The sequence below is a fragment of the Schistocerca serialis genome, chromosome 8, assembly GCF_023864345.2.
Source record: "Schistocerca serialis cubense isolate TAMUIC-IGC-003099 chromosome 8, iqSchSeri2.2, whole genome shotgun sequence".
NCBI lineage: Eukaryota > Metazoa > Arthropoda > Insecta > Orthoptera > Acrididae > Schistocerca > Schistocerca serialis.
In genome coordinates, this window is record NC_064645.1 from 497,544,666 (window position 1) to 497,569,303 (window position 24,638).

The window sequence follows — 24,638 nt, forward strand, 5'->3', positions numbered from 1 at the left end:
TAGCATATGAAGACAATTTGCAGAAACTGTAATGCACCACAAAGTCAAAACGTCCAGGAATGCTATCAGACTGAAGAATCCTGTTGCATGATAATAACCCCCTCTCCCTCTCCCTACTGCCAAATGGATGAAGGCTGCTTCAGCAGTTTGGTTGGGAATCACTGTAACACCTCCTCACATCCCTCATCTGCCACTGTGTGATATTCACATGTTTGGCGTCCAGAAGAAAGATATAAATGGACACTGGTTTCAGTCAGATGGGGGAGTGCAAGAGAGGCCATGACTGTGGATCCATCGGTGGCCTATCACTTTCTAAAAAACAGGACTTGAGCATCTTGTCTCCTATTGGATTAAATGTCTTAATGTCTGTGGTGATTATTTTATAATGGACCCATTCCATGGTCCCAGTGTGGTGGGTGTTCGGTTTTCATTTGTATGCCCCTTATAATTCATGAGAGATCTGATTTTATGGATGAGATTTTCGCCAGGTCCATGTTTTGGAATATATGAGGCATTGTTATGAGAGAATAGCAAAAAATAGATTTCTAGCCAAAACAAAGCCTGGGAATGCTCACGAACATCAGTAATCATGCAGTCAGCTTTTCTTTACTGATAACAGTGAAGAAAATTACATTTCAGTGAGTGAATTAGATGAGAAGGAGGTAGTAACTGGAATGAGTCCAGATGGACAAAGGTGTGAATTAGTTGTGAAATCTGTTTATATGCACATGCAGCTGCCCCCCCCCCCCCCACACACACACACACAAATATACACTTGTTTACTTTTTACAGCAAAATACGTGAAATAATAAACAGTAAAAAATTTTGTCAATATTATTGTTGTATCTGCACATACAATACAAATGACATGTGCACTCTTCACTTCCTTTCCCTGTTCTCCCATAACAAAAAAATTTGAACTAATATGTGAGAGACAATGGCAAGACAAAACAATTTCATTTTTAAACAATGGAAAATCTGAATTGTGCAGGTGGGAACTCTTCCTACAATATATCCTACATTCCTGTAACCCTCCTAGCCTCAAACTTTGTTAGTCATTGTCCTCATCTATCTATCCCCTTCCCTGTTCCCATTCCAACACTACACAGCTCTCTATTCCACCAATGCACCCAGTCTTTTTATTTCTCTCCTTTTCTGCTACCCCCTCCCTCCCACCCTCCGACTAACCTCTTGACTGCACCTAGCTGCCCTACCCTCTCTCCACTTCATCCCTGCATGCTCCCGGGCAGCACGTCACCATTCCCCGACCCTATCCTGCTATCCCTCCCTCTCCCTACCCGAGCCTCCTCCTTGCCCCCACCAAGTTGCCTCTCCCATCATGCACTGCTGCTGCTGCTCATAGTCTGGCTTCAGCTGCCAGAGAGTGTGGTCATGTGTGTGCGTGAATTGCGTTTGCAGTCTGTCATCTATTGTTGACAGAAACCTTGTTGGTCGAAAGCTTATTTTGTGACAGGAAGCTTATTTTGTGACAGTCTTTTTGTTGTGCCTATCTGCGACTTAACATCTCCGCTCTATGGTGAGTAGCAACTATCCTTTTCATAATAATTTCATTTTTATTTTGTCAAACTTCTGAGGTATCTAAATAATGTAACTGAAATTATGTTCTAACAATTGCTATACACATTCTGACAGTAATTCAAAATAACATGAAGACACTCTCCCTCCTCAACACCTCATTTTTAATGGATATCCTCAATTACCCTTATTTGACTTTCTTACATATTGTCAAAAGTCACACAAAATACTCAAAAACTTTAACTATAACTGTTTCTTACCAAGAAATACTGGCAAATAGACAGACATCATACAAGGAAGAATTTATGTATGAATTCAGTGAAAAGCATACACCATTAAAATATTGCAGCTAAGAAATAACAAAATTGACATTAATGTGAAGGCTTCCACACATATAATGTTGAAGCTCACAAAAGAGTCCAGAAACACTGCAAAATCTAAGGGAGTAACTACTGGCATAATACTGTATATACTGTAAGTTTTTGCCACGAGCATAATATCTCATATTATATTTGTCAAAGGGTTGCAAAGCGTTGAAAACAATGTAATAACGTGTGTTAGTGTTCCAAAAATTCTTTCAATGGGTCACAAGAAATCAGCCTTTTTTATGTACACAATTGAATATCCAGGATGGGATAGCAACAATATGCATACATTACTACTTATCACACAGAGGTGGTGTTGAGTAACAGTCTATCCTTTGCATACTGTTTTTTATGATTTACATATTCCTTACACAGCATTTTACAATATTGTAATCAATACAATACTGTAATTAATTAAGATTACACCTACACATGATAAACTGTATCATCTAAGTGAGTATATAAATTTAAAAAGAAAAAGAAAACAAGGAAAGAAGAAAAACGTGTAAATGTTGATAGAAATAGAAAACAGAAACAACATATGCAGTTGCCAAACCTCAGTATTTTGTGTTGCCTGCCACAGCCAAATAACACACCCTGTTCTTTCTTTGAATAAGCAGATCACAGACATTTCCATTCAAACATTCAACAATTTTGTGACTTAGTTAATAGGTGATGGATTAATCAATGGACAGCATCAAAATGAAGGTGCCAATGTATCACATACACTGAATGTCAGCCAGTGGCAAACTGGCAATTATGCACTAAAACAGTCAGTTAATGACTGACCAACTTAAAGATGTTATATGCCATGAGTTCAAGGCCATAAATGTCAATCCTTCATGAAAGAAATATCACATAATTTGAAGAAATATGTTCTGTTGTTCATGGCTGTCAATGAAAACCATTCTCAGTATAATATATTAATAGAAAGTTAGTCAAGAGGACCTTCCATTAATATTGAGACCATTAATATTGAGACCATTAGAGAGAGAGAGCACTACTTCAGATTGGCCATCCTAAAAGAACTACCCCAGCATTCATCTGAAGTGATATATGGCACCCACAGGAAAATGAAATCAAAATACAGTAACTGGACCATGGGTCAAACATCTTTCCTTCAAAATAGAAGTCCAGTATCATACCTGTCATTACATCTTGCTCTATCATACTTTGTTTGACAATATTCTTATAGAACATTTCCCATATTGATACATTCTCTGTTATGATCTTTTAAGTGTGACTTTGTACTTCCCGTTACTCATCTGCAGATGAGTGTGCTTTCTTAATTTTTTTGAAAGTGCAATAACGCAAATGCAGAAAGTCTTTTGCTTCTTCATTTGAGTGTAATTTTGTTTTGGTGTTTTTTTTTCATTAAATCTTCTTTTGTGATTTATGATGACATATTATTTTATTATTTCTGAGTTTGTTCATTACATTTCAAACTAAATCTGCACATCACCATCAATCTTTGTTGCCGATGATTTAGAATTACATCAATGAGACACTTATGTCACTCACCACAGGTCCTGGAAGCCCTCGCAAACCCTGCGGCCCGGTATCTCCACGGTCACCCTTTAAACCTTTCTCACCACTGGTGCCATCTCTGCCAGGGGGCCCTGGTGGACCTTGTTCCCCAGGAAATCCTCTTAATCCTTGTGGTCCTTCTGGACCTTCTGGGCCTGGAGAGCCCTGGTAAAATACAATAATGATCATCAGAAAAGCTACAGTTTACAGCATTGTAGAGATGTTGATGTGTCATTTATGTGGAGTCTGTCAAGGGTTATTATCAGTGAACTATCCAAACAATATATCATTAAAGAAAGGAAAAAGTAAAAAGAACATAAGAAATAATCGTATGCCCTTCAAGAAGTGTCACTGCCTGTAATCTGCAAGTCTTACCAATCTACAGACATAGGTGACACTGAAAATGAATGTGCTGCATTCACTGTTAATAGAACATAGATAATTAGAGCACAACACTAATTAAACAACAAACTCTGAATATTAAACTGGTATTACTTTTTGCTACCAAGGCTTGTGGAAGGCAGGGAAGCGACAAACAGTTTAATGATCTAGTGTAAATTAATGAGTACACATGTTGGTACTGTAGTAACTGTGGCTGACACCTTTTGATCCAGCTAACAATCACACAGCAGAGGCTTTGTGTTGCCGCCCTAACATGATGCCTGCAACTCACCCGCACCACATTGCACCTGCAGCAGCTGTTGCAGTATCTGGTGGCACCACATTCACTGGATACAGTGCTGTTATTGCCAATATTAGCTTGCCTCTTTGAGCCATGTGATGTTATCTTGATTTCATGGTATTCCTCCACTGGACACTGCCCAGCCACTCACTTCAGTCGACAGTGGAAGTTCACAGTTACAATTCTCTGGATCAGGAGCTAACTGCTCACGTGGTCCCACAATCTGCCCATGTGGTCCCACAATCAGAGTTCCACTCACCACAGTGCAGCGCACACATGTCAAAGCCTGCAGCCTTGCCCACTTCATCCAAACCATTGAGTCTTTATGAGTACTTCAATCACAAACAATGCCCATTTATGGACATTACCTGAACACGTCAGTGCTGCTCTATTAAGATGGATAGTGTACTTAACTCAGTGGCTTCATTAGCATAATGGTACAGCTCATACATTCAGAAAATTGTCACTGTATTTGGTGTCAAGCCTTATCAGATCAGGATAATCTTTGATTTGTATAACTTTGGAAGCTGTTTTCTGTTATACTTGCTTAAGGTAATGTGCAATACAGTTCTATTGTTCTTTTGACTACCTATGCGCAGTTATTCATTGTAATATGAATCTCCCACAATGAGATTCAACAGTGGCACTGTGGTAAAAATTTGTTTTCTGTAACACCTCACTCAACTTTAACAAAAAGGGTAAACTTTAAGCAAAGACTGTTTTAGTTCCAGGATTTTGTTCCCTGCATCTGTGCTCAACTTGGTAGCCTTCTCTCTGTCCTCCACACAGTACTTTTCATGGTTCTGCTCCACATTCAGACTCAGACTAGACATTGTCAGCTGTTTAGCTTACTTGCATTTGTGTCCTCCTTCCTTAGATCCAGTGGCATTGTAGCTAACGAGCTACACTATCTGTTGCTTCTGGGTTACAAGAGGTCATTGTATCTTTCACACTATCAAATTCTTTGTTAACATAATTTTCTGTGAGAGACATTGCTTTTGTGCAATACAGTTATTTACAATTGGCTCTTCATTTGCGTGTGCACAATTTTTGCTCTGTCATGTTTCATGATTATATGCCATATTATTACTTATTTTGACTTGCCTCTGTCTAGTGATAGTGCAGATTATTTCATTTGTTAAATGTTTGATGAGTTATGTGCCTGCGCTATTAACTGTGCCGTTCTGCTCCTATTGCTTTATTGTATTTATTGGGAGCCCTTTCATGTGAGTAATGACTTGATGCAGTGTGTACATTTCTTGCATCTTAGTGTACTCCATGGATATGGATTGATGTGTGTTCTGTTCGCTATTCCATTTTCATTTGGAGGTAACTACCTGTGTCACATGAAACAGCTCGTTACTGGTAGTTATGGGTAGCTCGGCATTTATTGATTTTGCCATTGTGAATTTTGGGGGCAGATAGGCTGTGCATCGAATTTCAGTTGAGCCACTGTCAATCTTGGAAATTACATGACTCAGTTACTGTTCAGGACATCCTCTGTCAATCCACTTGCCTACTATCATTTGTTCATCTGTCATAGTTGATCCAGCACTGGAAATGTCTCTGTCTTGGTTTGTAAAATCACGGGGTGGCTGATGCAGCAATTGGTTCACACCTTTAATTGTTTGGCTCAAAGTGCAACAGCAGCTTCACTTTAACTGTGGGATATGTCATCACAGCTTTGGCCTCAAGTTTGGCTCTTACAGCATATCTCTGAGTTTATTTTTCGGCAGCTCGCCTGTCCCTCTGCTGCATCAGTCCTGCTATGGAAAATGTGGTCTCTAGCTCCTCCAGATTTCAACAGTGCCTTGGATTCATGGTCAACCTTCCTCAGATGGCTGACATACTTCCCTCAGGCCTCTGCATTCCCCACCGATTGCCTTCGGGCCTCCCCAGACAGCTCAGCCTCCTGCACTGCATCCTTTGCCCCAGTGGCCCCTCCATCACTGTCAGCCCAACTACCGCCCCTGGTGCCCCTCCATCTCCAGCACCTCCACAGGCTCAGTGACTCCTCAGGCTCCAGCACCACTTGCATCCTCGCTGCCAGGCCTGGCGCCTCTTCAAGCTCCAGCATCACTGGCGCCCTTGCACTGGGGTCCAGGATCTCTTCAGATTCCAGCACCACTGGTGCCCTTGCCACTGGCACCCTCGCTGCCAGGCCTGGTGGCTCTTCAGGTTCCACCACCACCACCAATGCCCTCACCAGTGTGTCCAGGGCATCTTCAGGTTCCAGCACCACTGGCGCCCTTGCCATTGGCAGCCTCTGTGTCAGCCCTGGAACTTCTTTCAGTTCCAGCAGCACCAGCACCCTTGCTACTGGTCACCGCACCTCTTCCTATCCACGTGCAATGGCACCCTCACTGCTGGCCTCCACATTACTAGCCCACTTGACACTCCCTCTCTTGTGCTTCCTGTGCCCTTGGCACCTGTCCGCTTCATGTAGTCCCCTTCTTGTCCAATGTTGGTGTTACACCACACTCTGTCAACATCACAGACCACATCTTGTCCCTTCCGGACACATTTCCTTTGTTTTGGCCATCCTTTCTACCTGTTACCAACATTCAGCCAACATCCTCATAGCCCTGCTTCTCTCCTGGGCTTCTTCTCATGTGGGTCACACTCACATCACGTCCTCGGTTTCCCCTCCAATAGTCACCATTGTGGTGTGCAATGTATCTTCCCCTGGACTGTGCTCTGTGCCACTCTGCCCTACTCAATGGCCCCAGATATCTTTTGTCTTGGTTGTGTCCTGCAACCTACACGGTCTCCTACTCTTTGCAGAGTGCCTGCCTCTTCTCTTCAGGGCACCATCCATGGGACTTCAGCTGGAATTCCCCATCACCCCTATTCTCTGGTCATGGAAGTTTCACTGCAAGCTTGGCCCCTTCAGGTTGTGCCACCTTTTGTGGCATGATCACCCTTTTGTCAGTGATGACCTTGCATGGTTCTTGTTTTTCAGGTTCAATTCTCCCCAATGGTACCTCTGTCTCCCCCTTGGAGCAGAGCGGATGCTGTATCATCAACAGGTGCAAGCTACATGACATTATCATGATGTCCTGGTATTCTTTCAACAGACAGCTTTGTGCGATGCCACCCAGCTGCCCATCAGTGAATCAACGGCTGAAGCTCAGAGCTATGGTTCTCTTGGCAAGGAGCCAACCGCAAAAGCAGTTCCACACTCAGGAGTTCCATTCACTGTAGTGCAGTTCACATCAGACAGAGCCTACAGCCTCGCATACTGTGTCCAAAGTCTTCACGAGTGCTTCAGCCATGGACTGTGCCCATGTACGGACATTTCCTGGCTGCACCAGTGTTACTCTATTAGGATAGAGATTATACTTAACTCAGTGGCTGTGTTAGCATACTGTGTCCAAAGTCTTCGCGAGTGCTTCAGCCACTGACTGTGCCCATGTACGGACATTTCCTGGCTGTACCAGTGCTGCTCTATTAGGATAGAGAGTATACTTAACTCAGTGGCTATGTTAGCATAATGGTACAGCTTGCACATTCAAGAAACTGACATTCTATTTGGTGCAAAGCCTTATCATTAGAGGAAACCTTGCATTAGTTTGGATGCTGTTTTCTGTTGCACTTGCTTAAGGCACTGTGCAATGAAATTCTATTGTCCTTTTGACTACCTGGTCACATCCATTCATTGTAGCAGTCACCTCCCACTATAGGACACAACAAGTATCATTTCTTGTAATGAATTATTCTACATTAATATATGTGATGAAATTGAGTGCTTACACTTATTACATACCCTCATTTGCTGGAAATGGGTTTCTGTGGTGATTTTCAAGTTGTTTCTCAATCTTATAACTTTTACGCTCCCCAGCTGTTTCCTCCACATAAATATACAATGGTTTCCAGTGTAGTTCCCCATGGAAACTGCTTCTTCAAAATGAGTTCTAAATTTGTGAGTGATTGAATATACATACTAGAGGGTAAAAAAAAACACGTTACCATGGCCGGAGCTAGTGTAGTACACGTTTCTGCCATGTGTATAACACAACTGATTGCAGTTCAGTACTGGTTGTGTTGTTGACCTGGCTTATTCTGGTCATCTGCAGTGACTGTTTTTGCTAGTGCTGTATTATTCTTTTTTTTTCATTTTTTATGGTATGTTTAAGTAAACAAGGTGCAGCTGTGAAATTTTGTTTTCTACTTGGTAAAAATGTTGCTGAAACTGTTTTAATGTTGAAAACAGCTTACCAAGATGACGCCAAGGGAAAAACTCAAATATATCAAAGGCTTGCTTGATTTAAAAATGGTGACTTGTCAATTGATGATAAGCCTCATTTTGAACGTCCGTCAATGACCCGTATAAATGAAAATATTGAAAAAATTCGGGCTTGTGCTCACAGATTGTCAGACTGTCAACAGACAATTGATCAACTGTCAGAGATTAATAGGTTGTAATAGAGAGTATTTTGAAGGGGATAAGGTTGTTTTGCAAACAATTTGAAAATATATAGCTTTTAAAAAAAATAATTCTGTTTTTTTTTTTTTTTTTTTTTTTGTGTCCCCTTGTAGGATACTTTAAATCTACTATCTTTCATTTTTCTCTTTAATTTTTTGAAGCTACTTTTCATCTAATGTGAATACATGCTGTGTCAGATCTTTCTTTCCAACTAATCGAGATAATAATAACCTCTGTAAAATGAGGCATACACTTCAGTTTCACATAAAATATACTCTCTAGCTGCAATGTAAAAGATCAAATCATTGATGAAGAAACAATACAATATAACTGACTCTGTGTGGATTTGCTGTGTAACTGCAAAAGTGCATGCAGCCACATTACTGTATTTACTCGAATCTAAGCCGCACTTTTTTTTCTGGTTTTTTTAATCCAAAAAACCGCCTGTGGCTTAGAATCGAGTGCAAAGCAAGCGGAAGTTGTGAGAAATGTTGGTAGGTGCCGCCACAACGAACTTCTGCCGTCTAATATATGCAGTGAGTATGGAGATCACTGAATATATGTAGTGCTACACAGGCATGCTTTGCAGGCACATAAGATAAATACTGGTGCCAAAACCTCTGCGTCCGTAAATGAATTAAAAAAAAAAAAGAGGTGGAAGATGAGCTTTTTTCTCTGCCCCGAGTTTCGACCACTGCATTTTCATACATTATCCAACGAAGTAAATACAAATTCCATATTGTTCATCTTAGAATATAGCAGCATTTCAATGTACTACGAAAAACCACTGGCAAGACTGTTTGGCATGTTTGTCAATGTGCCCAACTCTACGTTCTGAATTTTTTCCTGCTTGTGAGAAGAGATGGTTGCTAACAGGAACTTTTATGAATTGTGAATTACATTCAGTATTCTCTTCACCATAAGAATAATACGAACATAAACATTTTGCCATGTATTGTTTCGTGTTTGCAGCTACCTCATTTAAATCCTGTCTGCCTCATAAACTACAAAACTAGAGTGAGACAACAGCAAACGCGGAAGAATATATATATCATGTCATGTTTATATTCGTATTTTTCTTATGCCTAATAGTGATACAGTCAGAAATGAAGCACGGCAATTGACTAGATTTTTAAATCTAAGATGACTCTAATTTCTGTGCAGAATGTAATGTACTAAAGGGGCGCCTGCAAAGATTTTCAAACGGAGAAAAATTTTCACTAAACTCTCGTTCAGATTATCTTCTACCATACGCAGTCTATTATTTGGTTCTTGTTGATCATTATCAAAGAAAGCAGCAGTGTAAGTAACAACAAATAGCAGTCTCTTGCCATTGTTTCGCTAATGAGACGATTCCTCTCTCTTTTTTTTCTTTTTTTAATTGTAAGCAGCAGCAGCGCGCACTAAAGCAAGCTATGCCGTGATCGGCGACAGGTCGTAAACACTCATCATCAGAATGCGACAAACGACGGATGACACTGTACAATAAGGCATTTTCAGCTTAGAGTGACGTAAACACCTATAACAAAGAGAACGGCACTTATCAGATCAAAGAAAAACAAGCAATGAATTCAAACAAGATGAAGCACGTGAAGAAGGAAGGGTACCCATATAAATACAGACATAGCACCTGACACATAGCAATGGCTACCTGGCAAAGCTTAACTGCTAAGCTTACGACTCGAACCAAACTACTGTAGCTGTATCGTCATTCATTCGACCTAAATTGTGTCTCATATTACAATGGACCAACTTTGTTTTGATTTGGAGGAGCGGCCATAAACTTTTCTCTCCCCTTGAATTTCGAGTCTCAAATTTCAGGTGCGGCTTAGATTCGGGAATTTGTTTTTCCTTGATTTCGAGTCACATTTTTCAGGTGCGGCTTAGATTCGAGTGCGGCTTAGATTCGAGTAAATACGGTAAATTGTTATTGCTTGTTATTATTTCCCCATGTTGCACAGCAATTCCTGGAAGGAAATTTACACAGTCTCTGACAAGCTGATCTTGCTGCTCACGTGAAAGTAATGTATAAAAGTGGAGACTTGTTTTTGAGAGAGATTGACAGCTGCCATTCACAGCCCCAATAATTTATCCTCTGCTGGTCTTCCTGAATTTTGCTACAGTCTACTGGCATTGCAAACTCCCTAACCCCTTGTCAATACACAGCATTTTGTAATAAATATTCATTGCTCAGTGCACATAAATCTGAAGAACCTTTTTAACATTACTATTGATTCACATTTGATTTTTATGTGGTAGTCATTATTCTTTAAATGGAAAACACTGAATTTTGTCTTCTCAGTATCAATCTAAATTAATGTCATCATACTATAGCACCTGTTGTTCTAAATCTACAATCAATTTTCTCTCCATTGAACTTGAATGAAAGAACAAGACACAGGCAATGTCCTATACGACATGTAGCTAAAAAATGAGGAACAGGTAAAAAAAAGATAGACCATACCTGAGGTCCTGGAACTCCTGGTGGACCTGCTGGGCCAGGCACACCCTCTCCAGCAGCTGACACATTTCCAGGTGGACCCTGTGGCCCAGGTAATCCCCTCAGACCTGGAGTACCTGGTGTTCCATCGGAGCCAGGCTCTCCTTTTGAACCAGGGATGCCTGGGCTACCCTTTGAGGATAGTAAAACGAAGTTGGCAATTAATGCAAAACAAGCAAGAACAATGTAACTTTCAAAATGTTTCTTTATGAAGTATGACTTCATAATTCTATAGTGACACTTATGGTTGCTATATGTTGTATATACAGCTGCATTTATCTGTTATTGGTAACTTAATATTTACTTGATTACAATAGTATTTTCCAAATAACAATATTTACATATATGTAGATATATTTACATATAGTTGTACATACATAATAATGATAATAGAAATTCCTGGATGGAAAAATAAGTAAAATAAGGAAAAGGCAACCACTTAACAATTAACACTAGCTTTCAAGCCCTTGCTCTTTTTCCAGTAGAAAAACAGACATTCACACAGAGGTCTAAACATACATGTTCGCAATAGTGGCTAGACTCTCACTGATGTATTGACAGTGCATTGTTAACAAACGTCCATTCTCTCTTATACAAATACTAAAAATTTGTTTTCCTTTTCCACTTGTTGCTACCGTTCATTACTTTTTTTTTTTCTTACAAATTGTGTGTCATTCAGTGTTGTCATTGTCATCATTTGCTGACACTGCTGTTGCACACATGCAATGTAGTATGCAAAGACAGCTTGTGGGCCAGGAAGGGAGTGTACTTGATAGTGCAGTTATTGGTACCTTCATCTCTCAGACACGTATCAGTTGTAGGCCTTAGCTCCAGGGCCTCATGCAGTAATGAAAGTGACAACATTTGCATCTGCATATAGGGATAAATACATGGTGACAGAAGTGGAAATTTTTTTATTATTATTATTATAACTGTTTAGTCCAGATGGAAAATTTCTGTCTGAAATTCTGTGCAAATAGGACAAATAATGCTTCTTAGTTTATGTGAAACTCAAAACAGATTAATAAAATTCAAAAAGGGTGCTTACCGGTTCTCCCTTGCCACCAGGACGGCCTGGAGGCCCTACAGGACCAGGAAGTCCCCGTGAACCTGTATCTCCTCTTGGTCCTCTGGGACCTGGACTTCCTGGAGGACCCTGCGGTGTTCATCAACAGACATGTTCCAAGACTTTCTACAAGAATCTTGTACATAATGAAAGCATAAGCACTTATCAAACATTTTTACAGTTTAATCAAGTTTTACACTGAAGAAAAATGCTTGTAAACCTCCAGAACAATTACCAAGAGTTAAAAAAAATTTTTAATGACAATTATGATTAGTAATGTATAACTCAGAGGCTGTATAATTTTTGTAAATTAACATCTAAATAATATCCTTCAGTATTTTTGACTCAGATACGACCAGGGAAAAATGTTGTGGATACAGAACAGATAAAAAAAGTTCTTCTCACCCAGAGCAAAGGACATAAACCTTAGGGGAATACTTAATATAAAAATAAGTGTGGCAATCAGGTTGAAAGCATACAGTACACCTCAAATACACATTTTAAATGATTTGAATGTTAAAATCAATTTAAATGAGGCTCAGTTGTTGAGTTCCCAGATGTAGGTAGACAATTTCTGCCACTCTACCCACAGTATGAAAGAAGTTTAGGAGCAGTGAGATTGTGATGGCATTTATGAGTAAGACTCAAGCATGTAACATGCAAAAACAAGATTATCTTGTCATTTGTTGTTGTTGTTTGTCAGTTAAGGAGCTTAATAGTGCAATTATTAGCATCCTCATCATCTGCTATTGTAGGCTTTTACTACCCATTACCTGGACACATGAAACTTAACCAGGAAAATAAGTCTGTATCAATAATTAAATGGTCATGGTGTTTTATTGTTAGTCTGTAGACTTAGGTCAATTCTATTGCAGTGAAAGGCAACATGTTTATTGGAATTTCCAGTGTGACTAAATAACAAGGCCACTAGCAAATCGAAATAGTATTAGGTGATGAGATAAATGTTGTCTTGGTATAATCAAAAGGAAAATTTGTGCATGGATATGTTCTTCCAGTGTACAGCATAAGGTTCTTAATGGAGCACCATTAGCAAGAAAGCATAGACAGCCATAATTTACTTTCAGCATTACATAACTAAATTTTAAGAACCACTATACTGAAATTTGACTTTTTAATGCAGTCCTTTTGTGATTAGCCCATGGTAGTGACCCAGGTTTCACACTTTTTCAGTAACTACTTCATGCAGTGCCATTATTTTTTTTATTTTTGTAAGTGGGTATACTTCATTCTACACAGAACTGTCTAAATGGTAATACATTTTTTAAATTACGTACATAAGAATCATCATATTTAAAATGGTATTTTCAAAAGCTGTTATGATATTTATTTACTTTTAAAAAATTCCATCTACTTCTACTGAAGACGTACATGAGAAGTGTTATTCTGTTATTCAACATGATTATTTAATAAGTACATTGGTTTGTTAGTTATAAGGAACTCCAATGTTCGACAGGTTACATAGCAAATATCATCAAGAGCTTGAAAGAGAACCAGTGTCCACTCAGCATGTCCACTGGAGTTTCATTTGAGATGTGGAAGCAGCTCTATTCATTGCTGCTGAGGGGCAGAGAAGCCATCTCCAAGATCTAGCTCATGTCAGCACAAATGACAACTGTGACTTGAGTTCTGCAACTATCTTCAATTTCTGCTTGTTGGTGGTGGAAGTAGTGAAGACTGCTGGTTCTGTTGTGAGAACAGTTTACCATCTGCAATTTGCACCCAGGACTAATTGGAGTCCTCTAGTTTTGAACCAAGTGGATAATTATGAAATGAAATCCAGATTGCTGCTCTAGGAGTTTAGTGTTTTTATAGCAGCAATTTGGATTTCACTACATAAGGTCTCTACGAGATATTTTCAATGCTGCGGGTCCATTGGATCATACATTAATAAGGGGATGAGCTCAACCAGAAGCATGATCAGTCATATTTTATGAATATATTCTATTCTATGAGTAAATAAATTTTTGAGGAAAGTAGATTAGTGAAGAGTGCTGTTACACAGTTCATACTATTTATGTTTTTTTAATGCTTATTATTAAAATTTATTGAGGTAGGTGGAAGGGACTATAATAGCTTGGAAGGTATTAAACTATGTATAACTGTGTAACATGTAATATATAATTGCATGCTCAGAAGTATAAGATACTATTCGATTTAATATATTTGGATTGTAACTATTTTAACACAACTGTTACTTTCCAGATGGACAGAATGAAAGTAATTATTTTAATACAAACAGAGATACACAGTTCCTTCAAAGTGTGTTATGATGTGTGACAGGGCAGGGTAGAGTTACCAGTCAGTTAGTGGGTGTTTCGAACCTACAGGGCTGCCGGGAGGTCCCGGTTCTCCATTGGTGCCCGGTAAACCTGGAAGCCCTGGCTCACCAATCGGCCCCAGTGGTCCAATAGGTCCTGGCAAACCCTACAATTACAAGGCCCTCTGTCAGTCATGCAGATCACAACTACAAATACCAATACCAAAACTGAGTGAAACCCTTTACCTTGAGATTTTCAATGACTTCTGTGTTAACAATAAATGAGGCTGAAAAGAAATCACAAAAATGGCAGCATACTCACAAAATAAATACAACAGGTGTTTCAAACATTCTTTGAATTTTTAAATTTTTGTTTCAAAGAAATTAACTCATCAATTAAAAGTTTATAAAAAAGAATCCATAGATCACAAAATGCTGACAAATCTTATCAGACAAACCTTCTGGCAATGAAGACCTACATTATTGAAGCAATTAAGCATAGGGTACAAATGAGGGTGGAAGCAATGGTGCCTTAAATATGGAACCTGTTTAAGTTGCTACAGCTGTCAGGTAACCTAATATGAAAAATGTTATAGATATACAATTCTCCAAACATTATCACTTCCCTTTCTTTTTGTTATGTTCACTACCATTCATAACATATCACATTTTTATTAGAAACAGTTAATTAGCAGAGTGCAGTATAAACAGCTGACTGTTTGCACGTATCTGCCACAATTATTATTCTCTTAATTTAGCACAGCTCAATATGACTGGTTGTCATTTCTGAAAGTATATTAAGTTGAGGTAACTCATCTTTCCTTGAAGATAGTGATGATGGTTATGTACTTGATTGCTTCTCTGAACAATTGAACCATATTACTCAATGTGGTTACTGAGATCTGATTTCTTCAAATGTAAATGCAATTTTAATCTTAATTACAAGAATGGTAAGCCACTACGGACTTTTTGTGAATCCTAATCAATATTATCTTTTATAGAATGAAATTTTCACTTTACAGCGGAGTGTGCGCTGATATGAAACTTCCTGGCAGATTAAAACTGTGTACTGGACCGAGACTCGAACTCGAGACCTTTGCCTTTCGTGGGCAAGAGCACTTGCCCACGAAAGGCAAAGGTCCTGAGTTCGAGTCTTGGTCCGGCACACAGTTTTAATCTGCCATGAAGTTTCATTATCTGTTATGTTTGACTTTTCCTATACTACCACCATGGTGAGTCATTTTAAATGCAATGGATGTGATAGGTACCTAGCACCATAAAATCACTTCTGCCTTCTGTTCTACAAGGTACTGTCCACTGTAATTAGTTGGTTTGAGGCAAAATGAAAATTATATGCTCAGTTATGCTTTTTGTTACTTCTCAGTTTTTAATGGTATGGACATTTGTCTCATTTTGTAAACTGAAAGAATCAGACTGACATATTCTGTGATAAGACATTTCCCCTGTGTGTGAAACAGGTAACACATCTGTCTTGCAAATTCTGTACAAATATAGGTAACAACCACCTGTTGTTCCAGATGATATCTTTCTGGCTATGTAAATAATGACCAGTATGACTCAACTTTTTGTTTCATACGTGTATAATTTCAGTCACATGGTATATGCAAATAGAGAAAAAGTAAGTAATGTCACTGATTTAAGATATATGAACACACACTTTCATGGATTGCTTCTAACTCAACTGTTGAAAACTACTACCACATCAACATAGAATGAGACTTGTGTAACACTTGAAATAAGGAAAAATGTGTCTTCAACCCAGTGGTGAAATAAGAGGCTGGTCTCTAGGTAAATCTTATGTGCTATTTCAATATTTTTTGTGAAATAATCATCACCCATATTTTATTATTTGGTGGCCAAAATAATAATAGTGGGTAAGATGGTTGCCTCACATCTGGGAGGACAATGGTTCAAATTCCTGCCTGGCACACCAAATTTAGATTTTCTATAGTTTTCTTAAATTGCTGAGGCAAATGTTAGTGTTATTTCTTTGAGAAGAGCATGACCAATTTCCTTCCTGTTGCTGACAAGATATTAACCCTACATCTACCTTGATCCGAAGTAACAACTGTTCCAGTTGTAGCTGCCATGATATTAGTTCCTTAAATACAAGTATTATTTGTGTGCAGACATAATATTCTGCTTGAAAAAGGGCTGATAGCTTGCTACAAAGTGCCTAATTCATTTACTTGCCTTCTGTTGATATTTCCTGCACTGAAGTCTCTACGTTATTATATCTCTTTCAAACACTCTGTTAAAAGCAAAATAATTACTATTTTATTTTTTTGGTCCTATTTCACATAATATTTTTGTAATAAATTCACCTGAAAATAAGTATGTTGTGAATGAGCTGCCACTAGACTAAATATTACAATTACCAGCTTAATATTGTAAGTTAAAATGGTTTGCTATGATGTACATGTAAGTTAAAAAGTACCATGCACTGAAATTCTACAAAGTAAAGGATTTCAATCTGGTATGAAATAGGTTGCACATTTACTGTTTACTGCCAACCTCCAGTACCTGCAAGCTAAATAGGTGTTAATTTACTGATACAATTCAAAGTACTTTGTTAATTCTCTGTCTACATACAGGATGTTTTCTAGGAAGTATCTAAACGTTTCTGTAACAGAAAATGTCAATCTGTTAATATGTCCTGCTCATTTCTAATGATTGTACACTTGGGGCTATAATCTTTTCATAACTAACACATACAAAATAGTTTCTATGCACCAGACTGTAAACCTACTGCATTCTGAGGACTATGGGTGGGCTCCCCGTCTTCATGAATCATACAGTCCACCAACAATGGCTTTTCAATATTGTTTATTATCCCCTTTGGTCAAAACACACTGGAAATATCATTCTCTCCTAAAGACATACCAATGATGTCGTGCATAAAAAGTGAGACTTTTTGTATCTTATTCATAAATACATTGAAGTGTCAAAGAAACTGGTATAGTCATTGCATATTCAAATACGGAGATATGTAAACAGGCAGAATATGCTGCTGCAGTCAGCAGTGACTACATAAAGTGACAAGTGTTGGCACAGTTGTTAGATTGATTGCTGCTGCTGCAATGGCAGGTTATCAAATTTAAGTGAGTTTGAATGTGGTGTTACAGCCAATGCACAGCATCTCCGAGGTAGCGATGAAGTGAGGGTCATCCCATATGACCATTTCAAGAATGTACCGTGAATATCATGAATCCGGTAAAACATCAAATCTCAAATATTGCTGCGGTTGGAAAAAGATCCTGCAAGAAAGAGACCAATGATGACTGAACAGAATCGTTCAACATGACAGAAGTGCAAACCTTCTGCAAATTGCTGCAGATTTCAACGCTGGGCCATCAACAAGTGTCAGCATGTGAACCATTCAATGAAACATCATTGAAATGGGCTTTCAGAGCCAAAGGCCCACTCGTGTACCCTTGATGACTGCATAAGACAAAGCTTTACGCCTCACCTGGGCCCGTCAACACTGACATTGTACTGTTGATGACTGGAAACATGTTGCCTGGTTGGATGATTCTTATTTCAAATTGCATTGAGCGGATGGACATGTACGGGTATGGAGACAATCTCATGAATCCATGGACCCTGCAGGTCAGCAGGGGACTGTTCAAGCTGATGGAGGCTCTGTAATAATGTGGGGCATGTGCAGTTGGAGGGATTTGGGATCCCTGATAAGTCTAGATATGACTTTGACAGGTGACACGTACATAAGCATCCTGTCTGATCACCTGCATCCATTCACATCCATTGCGCATACAAAAGGACTTGGGCAAGTCTAGCAGGACAATGTGACACCCCATATTTCCAGAATTGCTACAGAGTGGCTCCAGGAACACTCTTCTGAGTTTGAACAATTCCACTGGCCACCAAACTCCCCAGACATGAACATTACTGAGCATATCTGGGATGCTTTGCAATGTGCTGTTCAGAAGAGTCTCCACGCCATTGCACTCTTATGGATTTATGGACAGCCCTGCAGGATTCATGGTGTCAGTTCCCTCCAGCACAACTTCAGACAGCTGAGTCCATGCCAAATTATGTTGTGGCACTTCTGCATGCTTGTGGGAGCCCTGCATGATATTAGGCAGGTGTACTGGTCAATTTGGCTCTTCATTGTACAGCTGCCATACATGATACTGTCTTCTACTATACTTTTCCAAAACTGAATTTATGCATGAAGTTCCATTTTAACTATGACACTGCCTTGGTTACGCCATGCTTGTGAAGTCATATGTGTACTTTGAGACTACTTCTTCCTCAGATCTAAAAGACAGTAACAAGCCAGCTACAGAACATAATACAATATAAAAATTAGTTCTAAATTCCTAATACAGATTTCTCTCAGTCATAATGCAATATCCACAGCCTACATCATACCCATTATTATTTGTTTAATGTTTTGTAGTGTACTGTTTCATTGATCCTCTTCTTATTTTTTCATATATTCAAACTGGTATGGAACAAGTCAGTATTATGAGAAGATGAGATGAGACGGCATGAATTAATGTGATGATTATAAACCTATGTCTATCACAAGTGTACGGGGGTATACACACAAAAAAGCTGTGAGCAAATCATACATATATAGGGCATCCCAGAAATGCTGTGACATACAAGTGGCTGTACAGGGCATCCAGAGAAATGAATCAAGGGCAGGAACCCAAGTCCAGAGATGTGCAAGTGAGTAGGGTAAAACTCATACACCCTTGAAATTGTTTTGATTCTCAATGGTTACAATTCATTTATGATGAAAAGTACAATATATTTTCCCTAAAAGAGCTTGAAGCCATCTAAGTATTTATCTTTCTCTCGAAGGTCAATACAGAGACCTACTGTGTTATCGTGTACGTCTCTACTTCAAATAACCATATTCAGTCATAGTATCACTGTATGATGGTAACTTAATAAATAAGTAGCAAATACCAGAATAATGCATACTGTGTTAAATTTTGTAGCTATATGTTTCTAGAAGGTGGCAGTACATGTTGGATGGAAACCAGATTAGCGAATATCTGCCAATGCAGAAGGGCAGGTGTGCTGGTCAGAAAAGTGCAGAGTAGTGTTATTTTTAAGAGCCAAGGGACTGTCTATAGAGGACATTTATTAGATAATGCCTCTCAAATATTGTGTACAGTATTTAATGGGTAGCTGCATTCAACTGACTACAGGAATTCAACAAAAGATAGAAAGAAGCACAAACAAGGAGAGTCCAGGTCATCAAATAGATGCACATCCAGCTATGGACGCACAAAATATATCTTCAGGATGAATGAAATACTGCAATTTGAATTATATCTCACAGATAAAATGAACAATAGGTTGCCACAGTCACCCTCATCCATTCCAGCTGCACTCCAGTCTCATTGTAGATCAATTTCAATCAATGTGGTATGCAATGAAAGCTCATCACTAGCCTCACATAGGCTCAAAAAACACTTGATTGACTTACATGACCACTCTGCTTTCCATTTATGGAAATATCCATTTTTTTAAGAAAAGCTTGTGTACATAAAAAGTAAAATTATTGTAAGAAGACTCTTGCAAAAATATGAAAAATATCCTAGTAGTTTCCATTCCTATATAACTCACCCTAGACACAATGAACTTGCCATGGTGAAATTATCCAAAGTCTCACATTGCAACTACAATGATTATTGTGCAAAAAAAGTCTAGATGCCTTACTTACTTTCTGACTGAATTATAAGAACTATCCTCTACCTAGACAATGAGGTGAGTTGTGTGCTTACATTCTAATACAAATATTTAATGTGGAGGGGACTCACACATTATCTGATCACATGTGCACTGTTCCCCTGAATAATAAATGTAAGAAAATTGCCTGATGAAGACCAACATTTGCCATTTGCTGTAGTTAAGATGGCTTGTTCCCTTTCAGATGGCTACAGACTCTTGGGATATTCTTCTTCAACTGTGTAGGTTATTGATACATAAGGAAATTGCCCAAAGGAAATTGCCCAGAATGAACATTTCAGACTGGTGTATGCAACATTTTAAGTGGAGCAGTGTAATCAGTTAGAAATGAGCATGACATTCATTTAAATGAAAATACAGTCTGTTAGTGGAGTCGATATTGCTGAAGTTCATTAGCAGCAGCATCACATACAAGCTCTCCAGTTCGCCCAGGCTCGCCTCGTGGTCCTCTACGTCCTGGAACACCAGATGCTCCCTGTGGGCCCTGGGGACCTATGGGTCCTGGGGGACCCTAGCAGTCATTGCAGTGTCACAAAATATTCTCAGCTATAAGTTTCACACTCTTTTAAGCTTAAAGTCGAAGTGGTAAAGATAAAACATTACAACAATAACTCAATGCATTCCAAAATTCTGTATGAAATTTCCTACAGTTGTTTCTATAATACATAAAGAATATTATTTCTGAAGTTTCTATAAGAGAACATACTATTAAAACAATTCCCTTGTTGTGTTACAAGTTAAACAAACTACTTACTCAATGTCTGTTGCTGATGTGCTTGATTGCTATAACAGTGGGAAATTTGATGAACAGGGCAAACAAAGGTCTTTGCAAAAATAATGTGCTACTGTGTCCATTCCATCCCCAAAATAAACAAAACAAAGCAAAGATATATTAATTGGAATCCACATCAAAGGAAAAATATGAACAAAAATCTCAACTATAGATATAGACAAAATTTTTAATTAACAGCTTAAAAGCTACTGTCTGGGAGTGCTCAGTACACAACAATCAATTGCGTCAGGTTGGATTCCATTAGGAATCATTGTGCTCAGTGACTGTGAAATGATTATAATCTGGAATGAACACAGCACTCAGTCAAATATAGGTCATTTTAACAATGTGTGCTTATACAAGATTTCTGGGTCTATATGACTAGCTACTAAAAGCAGTGATCATCCCTGTACTGTAGTTGACATTGTGCTAGTGCTGCAATAAAATACAGATTGATAGGCGGCTGGTTGGTGTTCATTCCACATTATAATCACTAAATAGCCCAGTAACATCACGCAAAGTGCTCTGCATGAAGAAAATGAACAGTATTTTTCGCAGCAGAAAACACACACACACACACACACACACACACACACACACACACACACACACACACAAAAAAAATTCAGTTTTTATGGGACAACCTTTTCTTCTTCTGTCTCTTCAGTGAGTAGCGGTGGTATATAAATTCACAACATAATGTTATTTCAACAAGTAAAAATTGTTGCACAAGCCTTTACTGATTTTCACCACTTTGCCCTGAAGAATGCAGATAGCAGATGAAACTCATGAAGATCATGACCTAGGGGAGAAAAGCGAGGCATCATTATAAATGCAGAGTTGGTTGTAAAGAAACAGGAACAGACGTGGCTCAAGTAAACATAAGCAGACAAGCACCTTTATTCTTAAGACTAACAGAAAGAGAATTCACTAGAGAAAACTGTTGTTGTCATTGTTGTTGTGGTCTTCAGTCCAGAGACTGGTTTGATGCAGCTCTCCATGCTACTCTATCCTGCGCAAGCTTCTTCATCTCCCAGTACCTACTGCAACCTACATTCTTCTGAATCTGCTTAGTGTATTCATCGCTTCATCTCCCTCTTTGATTTTTACCCTCCACACTGCCCTCCAATACTAAATTGGTGATCCCTTGATGCCTCAGAACATATCCTACCAACCGACCCCTTCTTCCAGTCAAGCTGTGCCATAAATTTATCTTATCCCCAATTCTAGTCAATACCTCTTCATTAGTTATGTGATCTCCCCGTCTAATCTTCAGCATTCTTCTGTAACACCACATTTCGAAAGCTTCTATTCTCTTCTTGTCCAAACTATTTATAATCCATGTTTCACTTCCATACATGGCTATGTTTTGTAATTTAAAATCTCTGTCTTACCGTTGTGTAATGTAACTGAAACCTTCCGTGTCTCCAGATCTGTACATGTTTAAAACCTTTCATGATTCTTAAACTAAATAATACCGATGACTAAATTGTGCACTATGCAGTATCTGCCAGCGAGCAGCTCCATTCATTCTTCTCCCCCAGACCATATTCTACTACTATTTCTCCTACTTGGTCTTTTGGGGCTATTGAATTCCAGTTCCTCATCACAATTAAGTATTCATATCCATTAACTATCTGATTAATTTTTTTTCTCTCATCACACATTTTTTAATTTCTCAATCATGAACAGAGACAGTTGCATATAATATTATGTTGCCGTGGTTGATGTTATTTTAGGTCTATCTCAGCTACAATAATGTGTTCACTATGCTGTTCATAGTAGGTTATCTATATTCTCATTTTCTTATTCATTGTTAGACTTATTCCTGCAGTACTCCAGTATTATAGTTAATTCATATATTAGTAGTACTAGGATGGATAGGCCATGTGCATGTTTGTGTGTGCACAAGAGGAGCTGGCTGCAGTTTGTTAACAGCTGAAAATGCTTTTGGTGATGGTCAGCTGTCTTCAGGCTGTTGCCTCAGGAGGGCAGCAGCGGTTATGGAGAATCTAAATCTACACCTACATACATACTCCGCAATCCATCATACGGTGCATGGCGGGGGGTACCTCGTACCACAACTAGCATCTTCTCTCCCTGTTCCACTCCCAAACAGAACGATGGAAAAATGACTGCCTATATGCTTCTGTATGAGCCCTAATCTCTCTTATCTTATCTTCGTGGTCTTTCCGCGAAATGTAAGTTGGCAGCAGTAAAATTGTGCTGCAGTCAGCCTCAAATGCTGCTTCTCTATATATCCTCAGTAGCGATTCACGAAAAGAACGCCTCCTTTCCTCTAGAGACTCCCACCCGAGTTCCTGAAGCATTTCCGTAACACTCGCATGATGATCAAACCTACCAGTAACAAATCTAGCAGCCCACCTCTGAATTGCTTCTACGTCCTCCCTCAATCTGACCTGATAGGGATCCCAAACACTCGAGCAGTACTCAAGAATAGGTCGTATTAGTGTTTTATAAGCAGTCTCCTTTACAGATGAACCACATCTTCCCAAAATTCTACCGATGAACCGAAGACGACTATCCGCCTTCCCCACAACTGCCATTACATGCTTGTCCCACTTCATATCACTCTGCAATGTTACGCCCAAATATTTAATTGATGTGACTGTGTCAAGAACTACACTACTAATGGAGTATTCAAACATTACGGGATTCTTTTTCCTATTCATATGCAGTAATTTACATTTATCTAAATTTAGAGTTAGCTGCCATTCTTTACACCATCAAAAATCCTGTCCAAGTCATCTTGTACCCTCCTACAGTCACTCAATGACAACACCTTCCCGTACACCACAGCATTATCAGCGAACAGCTGCGCATTGCTATCCACCCTATCCAAAAGATCATTTATGTAGATAGAAAACAGATCCTACCACACTTCCCTGGGGCACTCCAGATGATACCCTCACCTCCGATGAACACTCACTATCGAGGATAACGTACTAGGTTCTACTACTTAAGAAGTCTTCGAGCCACTCACATACTTGGGAACCAATCCCATATGCTCGTACCTTAGTAGGAGTCTGCAGTGGGGCACCGAGTCAAACGGGTTCTGGAAGTCAAGGAATATGGCATCCGTCTCCCACCCTTCATCCATTGTTCGCAAGATATCATGTGAAAAAAGGGCGAGTTGCGTTTCGCAGAAGCGATGCTTTCAAAAGCCGTGCTGATGCATGGACAGCAACTTCTCTGTCTCAAGGAAATTCATTATATTTGAACTGAGAATATGTTCGAGAATCCTGCAACAAACCGATGTTGAGGATATTGGTCTGTAATTTTGAGGATCCGTCCTTCTACCCTTCTTATATACAGGTGTCGCCTGCGCTTTTTTCCAGTTGCTCGGGACTTTACGTTGGGCAAGAGATTCGTGATAAATGCAAGCTAAGTAAGGAGCCAATGCAGTAGAGTACTCTCTGTAAAACCGAATTGGAATCCCATCAGGACCTGGCGATTTATTTATTTTCAACCCATTCAGCTGCTTCACAACCCCAGGGATGTCTATCACTATGTCCTCCATACAGGAATCTGTACGAGACTCAAACGATGGTATGTTTGTACTATCCTCCTGCGTGAAAGATTTCTCAAATGCTAAATTTAAAATTTCAGCTTTCGTTTTGCTGTCTTCCATTGCCAGGCCAGACTGATCAGTGAGTGACTGGATGGAAGCCTTCGACCCGCTTACCGATTTTACGTAAGACCACAATTTCCTTG

The 24,638-nt window shown here is 39.1% G+C and overlaps 1 protein-coding gene across 1 annotated transcript in view; it reads right to left on the bottom strand.

Moving 5' to 3' along the window:
- The window catches only part of LOC126417090 (collagen alpha-1(IX) chain-like), a 317,794-nt gene that overhangs the window by 109,949 nt on the left and 183,207 nt on the right, over window positions 1-24,638 (bottom strand). The window contains exons 8-11 of the mRNA XM_050084985.1: window positions 14,449-14,547; window positions 12,085-12,192; window positions 11,001-11,168; window positions 3,423-3,593 (exon numbers count right to left, since the gene is read on the bottom strand). Of these exons, the coding sequence (XP_049940942.1) occupies window positions 3,423-3,593; window positions 11,001-11,168; window positions 12,085-12,192; window positions 14,449-14,547 (546 nt within the window). The remainder of the gene's footprint in view (window positions 1-3,422; window positions 3,594-11,000; window positions 11,169-12,084; window positions 12,193-14,448; window positions 14,548-24,638) is intronic.